This window comes from Anastrepha ludens, chromosome 3 (genome assembly GCF_028408465.1).
Source record: "Anastrepha ludens isolate Willacy chromosome 3, idAnaLude1.1, whole genome shotgun sequence".
NCBI lineage: Eukaryota > Metazoa > Arthropoda > Insecta > Diptera > Tephritidae > Anastrepha > Anastrepha ludens.
This window is the reverse complement of record NC_071499.1, coordinates 127,350,868-127,362,294: the sequence shown is the minus strand read 5'-3', so window position 1 is coordinate 127,362,294 and position 11,427 is coordinate 127,350,868. Positions and strand designations below refer to the sequence as shown.

Here is an 11,427-nt window from a genome sequence, read left to right as displayed (position 1 = left end):
TGTTAAATAATTTCCCTGCAGTGAAATTCATTGTTTCAGAATTTATGCGAATGCCTAAAGCAACCCTGCAGAACTAGTGTTTGGTTAGGTTAATTGAACTGGTATGCTGTGTGTACACTCTCCCAACAGTTTACCACTGGTTAGATATAAAAAAAATAAATAATTGGCGTGTACACTTCTGTTAGGTGTTTGGCCGAGCTCCTCCTCCTATTTGTGGTGTGCGTCTTGATGTTGTTCCACAAATGGAGGGACCTACAGTTTCAAGCCGACTCCGAACGGCAGATATTTTTATGAGGAGCTTTTTCATGGCAGAAATACACTCGGAGGTTTGCCATTGCCTGCCGAGGGGCGACCGCTATTAGAAAAATGTTTTTATTAATTTTGCCTTCACCGAGATTCGAACCAACGACCTCTCTGTGAATTCCGAATGGTAATCACGCACCAACCCATTCGGCTACGGCGGCCGCCAGTTAGACTAGTTAGATATAACTTACTTTAATTTCGGTTGGAGTGTAGCGCCAGGTTACAAACTATATCAAAATCACCAGCTTTAAAGGCAATGAAATAAAAAAATTTTTAAATACTGTTTTAATGTAATTTCCACATGAAAATAATGAGCATATAACACATGGGCTGAAAAGTCCCGGGTCTAACACATAGATGGCAATAGTTTTATCGCATTCACCTCTTTTTCAGTTATTACTAACCTTAAAAAGACAGCGGTTAAAATTTCGTCGCAGTTCCTCCTGTCACTAAGCAGAGGGGTCTGTAGGAGGCTGGTTTGACTGATGATGGCCCACTTTCTATAAGCAAAGCACATGGAAAAGGCGGGCATCTCAGACAGATCACTCCGCCCAGCATGTGGAGAGGAGGATGAGACGGTGGACCACTTTCTGTACATCTGCCCCGCCTTCGTTTGAGTCAGGTTTGAGGTCTTTGGCAAGATCTACTCAGATTTCTTCGGAGATCGGGTAGATTTAAAGAAGATTAAGGGAATCCACGTGCAGTGCAATGGACTTAATTGTGTCTGAGTGCTGTACTTCCCGAGTCTATCCCGAAAAAAAAAATTAGAAAGCTCTGTTCCAAGTTTGATCACTGTTGACCAAAAACGAAAACGTGTTTTTCTTATCACTTTCTGAGCCAATCAGAACAATGGCAAAACTTCATGAATTGAACTTCGAGTTAAAATTATTTACAAATTTTACAAAGAAAAGCAGAACTAGTTGCCAAGGCTTACCGCTCAAAAGGAAATATAATAAAATCATATGCACGAAAATATCACACCATTAGTTGTGATTTATATCCCAATGGAATGCTTCCTATGCACATTAAATTATGTACGTAATTCTATGGAAATCAGGATTAATGCACATATGTATGTATGTATATTTTTCTCTTATACAATTCTGCTTCTTATTTATGCCCATGAATAAAATATCGAATAGAAAAAAATTTAATTAATTTTTTAATCACCTATGCACACATTAAGTTTGGGTGATTTATTGATTTGGCATATGAAAGTAAACACTTAAACTAATTTAATGCTAAAATATCTAGTTTAACAAAATAAAACAAAAATCAATTACTTTGTAAGTTAAAGCCTGATACTCCCTATTGTACATCATAGTTTTAGGTAATGTTGAGTAGTAGTTACTTATGATTTTTACTTGTCTGCACTCACCAAAGAGGAACTTAGAAACTAGTGTCATTAACTTGCTTGTACTTGAAATGAATATCAAATAAGATACCATTTATTTATCATTTATCTTCACAAAACTGGTAGCGTGCAATTTTCGTAAAAACATGTTGTTTCGCAATTTCTATGTGTGTAATTTATTCTCTTCACATGCATTAAATTCAAGGTGGAGAGAATACAGAAGTAGTGGCCAACATCAGACCGTTAACCGGCTCTTAGCGATATTGAAGGAACCGGCTGATTTGCTGACGTAGCAGCGGATGTGTGACAGCGGTTCGTTTACAACAAAGATCGGCAGAAACTGAGATTGTGTTGGTCATGTACGAGAAAATCAACCACTGTCCATGTTACTTCGTTGCCGCCTGAACAACGTTAGTGAAAAAAAATCAGAAGGTGGGGCCAATATCAGACCGGAGTCATGACAGCGGTTTTTTTTTTACGGAAAAACTTAGATTATGTTGTTATTGTACAAAAAAATCAATACGGTCTTTGCTCATGTTGCTTCGTTGCCGACTGAAGAACGACTGATAGGACGAGTATGTGAATACGTGTGAAATGAATTCTGCTGCCGAGTGCCCGGAGAGGTGGCTGCCGAAGTTACTCGCTTAATTTCGTTTTTCACCCTAGCTGAAGGCCAAACCTGGTAATTTATTAGGCTAGGAAATGTATTCAATTAACCTCACTTTACACATTTTGTTTTCATTTCATTCGCCTCTCTCTGTCGCTGTCAAATCCCTCTGACGTAACAGCCAAGGTTACTCTCCAAATTTCTATTCGGTTGGCCAAGCCTTGTAATTTATCATCCTTCGATTAATGTTAAGTTATTTAATTTTAATGCTTTCGCTTCGTTTTTTTACTTTAATTTTGCGCGCGAAACCAACAATTTTTATTTATTTGCTTATCACTTTCATACATTTCTATGGATGTATACGTTTCCTATTACGAGCATTTTCAACGTTGTCAAATTTTATTTACACACATCATTTTCGCTTTCAAATGCACTGTCACATTTTATCACTTTAGTAGGGCTGCCTATTCAATCATTACACTTCCGCCATATTCGCTTAGCGATCGCCTCGAAAACATACACAACACTCTCACGATTTTCAGTTGGCTACAAGCATGTTCTACTCATCTCTTTCACATTCCTACGAGTATGCATGAAAGCGATTTCCGCTGACTAATGCACTAACATCCGCTCAACTCCGTTCATTTATTTCCGCATTTTCTCTTCCTTTGCCTTTTAAAATTCACATGTGGCGCTTTGCTGCCACCTACACTTTACATGTAACTGTTGCTTGTTTGTTATCCTATATCGCGCACAATTTCGATTTTATCGCACATTTCGGAATCTGGTATGGTGGTGAAGTGTGTGCGATCGCTGCGAAATGTATTACGCTCGTTCGAACTCGTTTTGATGGAGCGCTCCGACGGCGTTTCTGTGCCGCCTAGCTGTATTCGTTTCTGCAGTGCCGACACGAAGTTCTGCAATTATTCGGGTAGAGTTGTAAATTATGTGAATGTATGAGGGTAAGATTTTTGCAAACCTGCGAAATAATATCGCCACGCGCTGTGCGAACCTGATATAGATAACGGTACTTGCGTTGGCTTGCCTCCTCGCGCGTCTCACGCGGTCGTCCACTCATTCTATTCGCACCGATGCCAGCTGCGCCACAGCGCGCCATTTGATGATGGTGTCGCAGGTAGACGCGCTTTCGATGATCCACGCGCCAGGCTGTGATGAAACACTGTACCATTATGCTAATAATGATGGCAACCGGCCAAGTGCATATTAAAATACCGCCATAGCAAGGCGGTGGCGAGGGATTCGGTTTCATATTTAAAATCTTAAGAAAGGATAAAGTTAAAATAGGAATACAATTTCAAGAGTATTTCGAGTTATATCTAACTAATTATGAAATTATGTTGCCTACTTATTTCACAAATATTTCCTCGTAATTAATTTACGCATGATCACCTTCAGCGCTGACACTTACCCAATTTATCGTATCTAGACTATGCATGAAAAAATCGATGGACGCTATAATCATCGCGCTGCCCACAATACTCGATGTTAGTATTGTCACATATTTGACACAACACAACGTCAGCACAGAACAAATGACAGCGCCACCCACAACAGCTACATAAATTTCGCGGTACTGCAAATTTAGAGCGAAAAGTGTTTAATTATGATTATTTACGTACATACTACGTACAACTACACTCACGCCAAACTCATTATCGGGCATTGTGGCCACGCATACAGCCATTGCTGCACCAGCAACCAGTGCACCTGCAAATGCGCTGATTAGCACCGACGCCACCGGATATGTGGAACCAATGACCGCGCCGAGGAGACCCGCTACGATGGCTAGTGCCGAATCTGCCGGTTTGCCAAGTAGTGTTATTTGAAAATCCTGTAAAATAAAAATACTATTGGCACCGACGAGCAGACCGCTTAGGAATCCCACAGCGCGTAGGCAGCGATAACCTTGGGAACGATAAGAAATATAGAAATTAAGTACTCCTGAAGTCAATTGGCAAGAAGAATAAAAAGAAAAAGTGATAAAACTTTATTTTGTTGGAGTTTGTGTTGGCAAGCTCGTCAAGTTATATGTATATAAATGTATTATTATTATATATAAGAAAAGTAGAGGAGATCCACTACTTTACATTGAAATGGAGCACTAGTGTAAACACCTTCGGCTCTATATAAATGTAAGCTTGCAATGTTTTGCTAAAATAATGAAGAACTGGCATAAAGAGTAGGTCTGAAAGGACCAAGGGGGGAAAATACCTAGGAGCGGGTTTCAGATTTGGAAAAAGAAAAACGACGCGAGGTTAAATCTAGCGGCTACAACAATGGCTTTTCCATTAAATTTATGACGTTTTGCACTTTTAAGTTGTTTCATAATCTGTGGTCGATGCGAAGGTGTTTTTTGTCGCGTCAAATTCAGTTCACTCATCCTGGATTGACCATAGTTTTCAATGATAATACAATTTAACAAATTTTAGCTTTTTTTCTCACTCTTGAGAAAATCGACAAAAAACGTAACAATTTTTTTTTTTAATTTTCGTCCTCTTCGTTGAAAGGGATCATTAAAGTTCGCTTCCGCCGGATAAAATTGATAAGAAATTTACCCTGTGAGCAGTTTATCTTAAATATTACACCTAGCATTTTTCTATGGAAACTTGATGAGCTTTAGACGACTTTGACAAAACAACTAATCTGATTTTAGAAAATTGTGCCTTGGACTAATAAATTATGATATGCAATTTTTTTATTCAACGTTTAAAAAATGGCCTTTAATTAATAATTTAAACATTGCTTTAAAACCCAGCAATTTGATGTTTGACAGGTGGAAAGTGTTAAGCTGATTTAGGTTGTATTGCTATTTGATATCCTGTCGAATCAGTATTAGTTTAATTAACCACTCCGAGAAAAAGAAAACAAAAACACAGCCACAACCCACAGATCTATATTCTAAAATATGATTTCCCCGCTGTATATTGCAATGCCTGGCAGTGACTGCGTTTGCATGCAGTACTTACCGAGGAGCGCATAAACGATACCGAAAACCGCAGTAATTGTCCATAGCAAGGCGGACAAGGTGTCAGGTGTAGTTGTCGCGCATGATGGACTCTCGAGTATACCCTGGAAAAATTGAAAAGCAAAACATAAGGAACCCATTAAAAATTGGAATTTTACAATTTACAATAGAACTTGGAGCACCACGTGCACATTCATAATTGAAAACTAAATCAATCAACTTGACATGGTATCAATAAAATCGAGAGTTTTGCACTTGCAATGGTTGAAATTAAAAGCTTATCCACACTTCATCGACCTCTTTTTAACTCAAAGCTTGAGAAGCAAACAAAAAAATTACATCGAAAAAAACAACAATTTTGTGTAAATAGGCGAAAGGTGCCCGGGTGGAGGTTAAAAAATTTCAAGCAAACGCGCATGAAGTGTGGGCGTTTTTCCTGCGTCGTTGAGAATTACTTGGGCTAAGTAGCGCGTTGTATGCACATAAGTGGTAAGGAGTACGTCATAACCGCATTTAAATGCATTCAAAGCAAATGCCAACAGCAGTCACAACAAAAACAACAGATGACAATAATAATAGTAGGCTAGTAACTGGTGGCTGCTGATTGCTGGCGCCGAGAAAGTTGGCGGTGAGGACGAAAACAACAAGCGACGACCACATTGGCAACATAGAACATAAGAAAAATGGGTCAATTCCTATGGCAAGAGTAATCGCCTGCTGCAAACAGGTCGGCGGAGCACACTCGAATTTCGTAATCATCCAACGAGAATAGCAGCACTAACAGCAGCGCAAGTGGCCAACAACAATGTAAACAACATCAATATACATATGTATGTATGTGGGAAGAGTATTTAAACTAAAAAACAAAAAACCAGAAACAACTTTTTACTTATATTACAAGAGAAGAATCAACAATAACATCAGCTAAAATAGCCGTTAGCATAGCATAAATGGAACACTAATAACCACAGTGAGAGCAAAAAATAGGTAATGCAAAAAAATTGTATTCAATTTTTAGTCAAAATGTATGTATGTAGAAGCGCATTTACAACTCTACATTGGCAAAAAGTGTCTAAACAAAATTGGAATTAAAAGAGAAAATATCGCCAAATATATAATAAAAATGTGTGGCGCTCTTCATTTATTTATTGAAAGAAAATTAGCACTGTAAAAACAATGGTTTTAGCAAAATGTAATGTATAGCAGTCATGGAGGCAAAAGTTTTGTTGCAATGAAAACCTGAATGATTTTTTGAAGGAAGCATAATTTTTTTTACTTTTTTCAGCGAGACAAATAAATCGTGAGAAAAAAGGAATAAAAATTCTTAAAAAGTGTCGATTCAAGACCTCAAAGATGGAATTAGTGAGGCTATCGAGGACATAGGGCAGCCACTTTGCAATTCGGTTATGGAAAATTTCATGAAAAGGATATTTTCCTGTAAGCGTGGTCGTGGTGGTAATTTGCCTGATGTTATTTTCCACTATTAATGGCATACCTTCCTCTTTATAATGATATAAACATCCGATCATTTATATTAAAAAATAGAATTTTTCTTTGAATATCAAAATAACACCTCTGTTTGGATAACCCTATACTTATCGCTCTATAGGTGAAAAGGAGCACGGTTGCTTAAAGAAATGTAAAATAGAAAGATAACATCAAACAAAAAAAATGGCAAAGAAATTATCCTCCGAATATTTGTCGAGTTGATTACCTCCTTTGTGAAGTCATGATGAAAAGAATGCAGTAAATTTAACAACGTGCCGGAAATATAGTAAGTGTAATAATATTATGTACCACTGCACATGGCTATGTGCTCAGATATATTCAAATATTTTGGGCAGGCAAATTCGCTATGTTTGGCAAAAAGTATGCAAAAAACAAATATCGCTAAGCAAACAATGGGAATAAGAACTGCATTTGAAAAATATGCATGTAAAGAAGCCGTTGAAAAGAACCACTTACTACTACACACAGACGCGTATACCCGCATCATACAATGAAGTGAAATGAATGCCTTGCAGTTCGCTCAATTCTGCAACTCATTTATCACTTTCACATTTCATGAGAATTTTACCATCGCTTTGTAGTTCTGCTTTTTTGCTCCGCATTTTTGGCACTTGTGTGGCTTTCGAAGCTATCAGCTGTAGCTGAAGTGGGTCCAACACAAAGCTGAGTTACTGTTCCGGGGACATAACAATTACGAATTTATTGCTCTCAAATAATCATACAGATATTTTGATTCATACTTAACCCTCCAGTCAAAATTACTGCTAAGTGGTAATTAGAGCTCTTATTGCCAGAAATTATCACAATGAGATACAGTTTAGGTTTATATGCATATTGTATGTGATTGGCCCTTACACCCTTTTATTGGATGGATGCTTGGTCGAGCTCTTTCTCCTATTTGTGGGAGGGTCCTACAGTTTTAAGCTGACTCCCAACGGCAGATGGTTTTTTATGAGGTCAGAGGTTTGCCATTGGAGCTATTAGAAACAAAATTGTCTATCATTTGGTGTTTTATGCCCGGAGATTCGAACCCGGGCTCTTCTGAATGGTAGTCATGCAGCAATCCATTCGGCTACGACGGCCGCTTAAGTTTGGGTTGAAGTTTAGTAGTGTAAATTTTAATAAAATTTCACAAAGACCTACAAATTCTAAATTACAACTAAATTGCCCACACGTACTAATCAGCTTGCAGAATCTGTGTTGAACGTATGAAATAATTTCCAGCTATGTAGAAATGACTTGCCAGTCCGGTTGGGTAAGTCCAGAATTACAGGGTAAGATAAGTAAGTAAAAGCATATGCTGAGCTTAAGGAAAACTAGATTAAGATACTTACTGCTAATCTCCAAGTAATAGGGAAGATTCAATAATAAGATAAAGAAGTGTATTGATAAAGAAATATTCTGACTAAAATTCGCGGTTTGTCAACGATCAGTTACTACGAGGCACCAAAATTATCGCCAATATTTTAATTTAAGATCATCTGCCACCATTTGAGGACAAGGATGCAATAGCTGGACAGGGATGTAATAGCCCGTCCTGGAAGAAGTGTTATGCTAAATATTCGCACTGAAGGTAACGCGGAAGCTGCACGACAGAGTGTTGGAAATGGTCTATTGTCTCAACTTGGGCATTCCCACAATAATATGGCAGAGAATTTTTAAAGTTAGATCTTAAAGTGTACCCATAAAAAAATTCAAATTGTGCAAGTATTGCTGTGCAAAAAATGCATGGCGACATTTATTAACATTGCCTCATTATATGAAACCGTGCCTTTAGGGGTTAGCGGTAGTCAGAATTTTCAAAAAGTTGGATTTTTGTTCATTTTCTGAAAGTATAATATCTGAAAAATATTGTATGAAAATTTGTGAAAGTGAATCCGACAAATACTTTTTGAGTTATTCAACAATTATCAAAGGCCGCTCGTGCGCTTCGGAGCGTTCGCAAACTTTAAATGAGTTTTTCTCAAAACTATGTTTTTTGAACTGGTGATCACTGTAACTTAAAAACGGCTTGGCAGATTTCAATAATATGTATACTGCTTTTGAAAAACATAAAAAACTCGTGCCTGATCGAAGGATTTTTTTTTCTAAAATTTCAATTTTTTTGAAACAATTAAAAACTGAAAAATATTTCCTGAGGCCGCCATATTGGTAATTTTGAAAAAAATCTTCGATCAGACACAAGATTATCTATTAATAAAACTAATTTCTCTCGTCCGATTGATTTTAGATGAACCTCCAAGATCTTGTGATGATCACCGCAAGGGGCTTCTAGAGAAACAGGCTCCATACCAACAGCGAAAACTTGAACAATTACTAATTTTTATTTTGGTAAAGTCAAGTCGAAACATGATGTATTAATGCCATGTTTTTTATTTTTGTAAAATAAAGCATTTGACTAGCAAAAAAAAAGTATTGAAAATCATCATTTTTTCGGCCCTCTGACTATCCCTAAACCCTTTACTCTTCTTAGAAGGCATCGTAAATTGATAACTTTTAATCTGTTTTTCTGGAATTTTTAATTTTCTGAGCTATGTCGTTCTTCTAAAAAGCGACCGATATTTCTGCTTCATTAAAATGTCCCTATACAAATTTAATATATTAGGGAAGTGACAAAATGACACGGTTTTTAGTCGGCGTCATGGTTAACCATACCGCACCATAACAGCCCATTGATAATGATCGGCAGATGAACATATCAAGTTTAAGTTTAAGTTCTTTTAAGAATATATAATCAACTTTTTCTTCAAGTTAAAGGTCTCGTATTTTACGGCCGTGGGGCTTGAGAAATATGTAGTTTCCCATTCATTCACACAGATGACTATGCTTGTCTACTTTTGAATTTCCACATGACATTCAGGCAAAACAAGCAAGCACTGAGCCCAAAAGTTAATAAGTCAACTGCCTTTGTAGAGATCAAAAAGTGTCTAATCCTTTCAACCTACGCTGCCAACTCTTTTTAATATTTTTTTCACAACCTTAATTCCACTGCTGTGCCCTAGCTGATAGTAGAAAAACTTTTCGCAACATGCATGCAAGCGTGCAAACCGTAAGTGAAGTGAGTGCATGCATGTAAGCCCACACACACACATACGCGTTGCCACTGCAGCGGTGGCCAGGTCATGGCCTAATTGCGCTCGTTCGTTAGCTCGTTGGCACACTCGCTTACAATCATATGTAAGTACATACATACATACGTATTCACCTTTATCAAGAAGGGCCAATCCAAATTCTGCAATTCGCGTGTGTCATCGTGGCCGTGGCGTCGTTTATCCTCATTTTCATACAAGTCCACAGAATGCATTTTCTTGTCACTATAGTTGTTGTTGCTGTGTGTTTTCCTTTCCGTTTGCTGTTTGCCAAAGCAATTGGCCTGCTTTCAGCAACTAAAAAGATGCAGTAGCGCCAGCGATGGCGTCAATGTTGACTCCGACTGTGACAGCCACTTTTCGATTGAACAGGGCGTATGCGCGAACGTGAGCGTGAAGAGCAAATGATGGTGTTGACGGCGACAGCGCTACAGCGGCGAGTGAAGCTAATATTTACAAAATATTTATTATGTTTATGCAAAATTGTTGCTGTCGCTGCTACAGCTGGCGCTTCTAGCGAATGAAGATTTCGGTAAACCCGTCATCTTTTTAATATGTTTTATACGCTGGCTCAGCACCTTTCACTTGATAAACGTAATTTTTAATGTACATACATATTTAATTTTATTATTGAGTATGGTTTTGTATGGTGGGCGGCTTATAAAAAGAAATTTTCAGTGAAAATGTCATATTAATGTGCGTATTCTGATTATGGGAATATTATCGCTCAATTCTTTTCTCATTTGCATTTTTTTCAGCTCATTAACTTTTCATTTCACTTTTCATTTACATTTTGAATTGTTTTTTTATCGCACACACTTCCTGCCCGAGTAATAAATGTTTGCGACTGCAAACGAACTCCTTTACATGTACGCCTTCGACTCGATTGCAGGAACAATTCGCTTTTGTTGTGGTACGGTCAGTGGCACATTTTCCACCCTAAATAACGAAAATTGAACGAATGTGAAAAAGGAATTGTTTAAAGAGTAACAAAGGGAGTAAATGAACGAATGATAAAACCAAAAAGTGGAATCAGCGGCAAAGCGCGCCGTTTAAATGGCGCTGTCGATAGCTGCTAGGCAAGCACAAATTCCTTTATTGTTAGTTACTTTTGTAATTGTTATTGGTATGCCTTGAAGTTGGTGTTTTTAGTGGTTGTTGATTGTTTCCTTGCTATTATGAAGCACATATCGATACAACAATAATAAATTTATATTCTCACATTTGCCAAATTATTAACATTTGGACGGGCATCAGTATTTGGTGGTTCGGAGGTTATAAATTTATTTTTTTTCTATTTAAGATTTTTGTGTGGATTTTTTGCGGTTATAAATCAATTTTGTTAGACTTTTTGCCAAATTACTTATACGAGTATGTATATATGTACGTACTCTCGAATTTTCTTTTCTTATATCCGTATTTAATGGTTCAGTGGTTATAAACACTTTTTGTTTTGAGATCTATGTGGGAAAATAATTTTTTTAGCGGTTTTCCGAATTATTGCTGTAAATATCTTCAAAATTTTATTTTTTAATGTCTATCCTTCGTATTTAGAGAGTTATAAACGTATTTTTTTAAT

General features: G+C 37.3%; 1 protein-coding gene across 2 annotated transcripts; it reads right to left on the bottom strand.

The window, feature by feature from the left end:
* Nucleotides 1–1,048: 1,048 nt before the first annotated feature.
* On the bottom strand, nucleotides 1,049–10,838 carry LOC128859165 (transmembrane protein 198). 2 transcript variants are annotated; one of them, XR_008454104.1, is made up of 7 exons: nucleotides 9,965–10,838; nucleotides 5,252–5,354; nucleotides 3,928–4,190; nucleotides 3,694–3,858; nucleotides 3,244–3,543; nucleotides 2,380–3,181; nucleotides 1,049–2,323 (listed from the first exon to the last, which is right to left on the bottom strand). XR_008454104.1 is itself a non-coding variant. In XM_054095928.1 (6 exons), the coding sequence occupies exons 1-6, from the start codon at nucleotides 10,061–10,063 to the stop codon at nucleotides 3,002–3,004; spliced, it is 1,110 nt and encodes a 369-aa protein (XP_053951903.1). In that variant the 5' UTR covers nucleotides 10,064–10,838; the 3' UTR covers nucleotides 1,049–3,001. The 2 variants fall into 2 exon arrangements, 1 of the variants encoding a protein (XP_053951903.1); XM_054095928.1 differs by having other exon boundaries at nucleotides 1,049–3,181.
* Nucleotides 10,839–11,427: the final 589 nt, after the last annotated feature.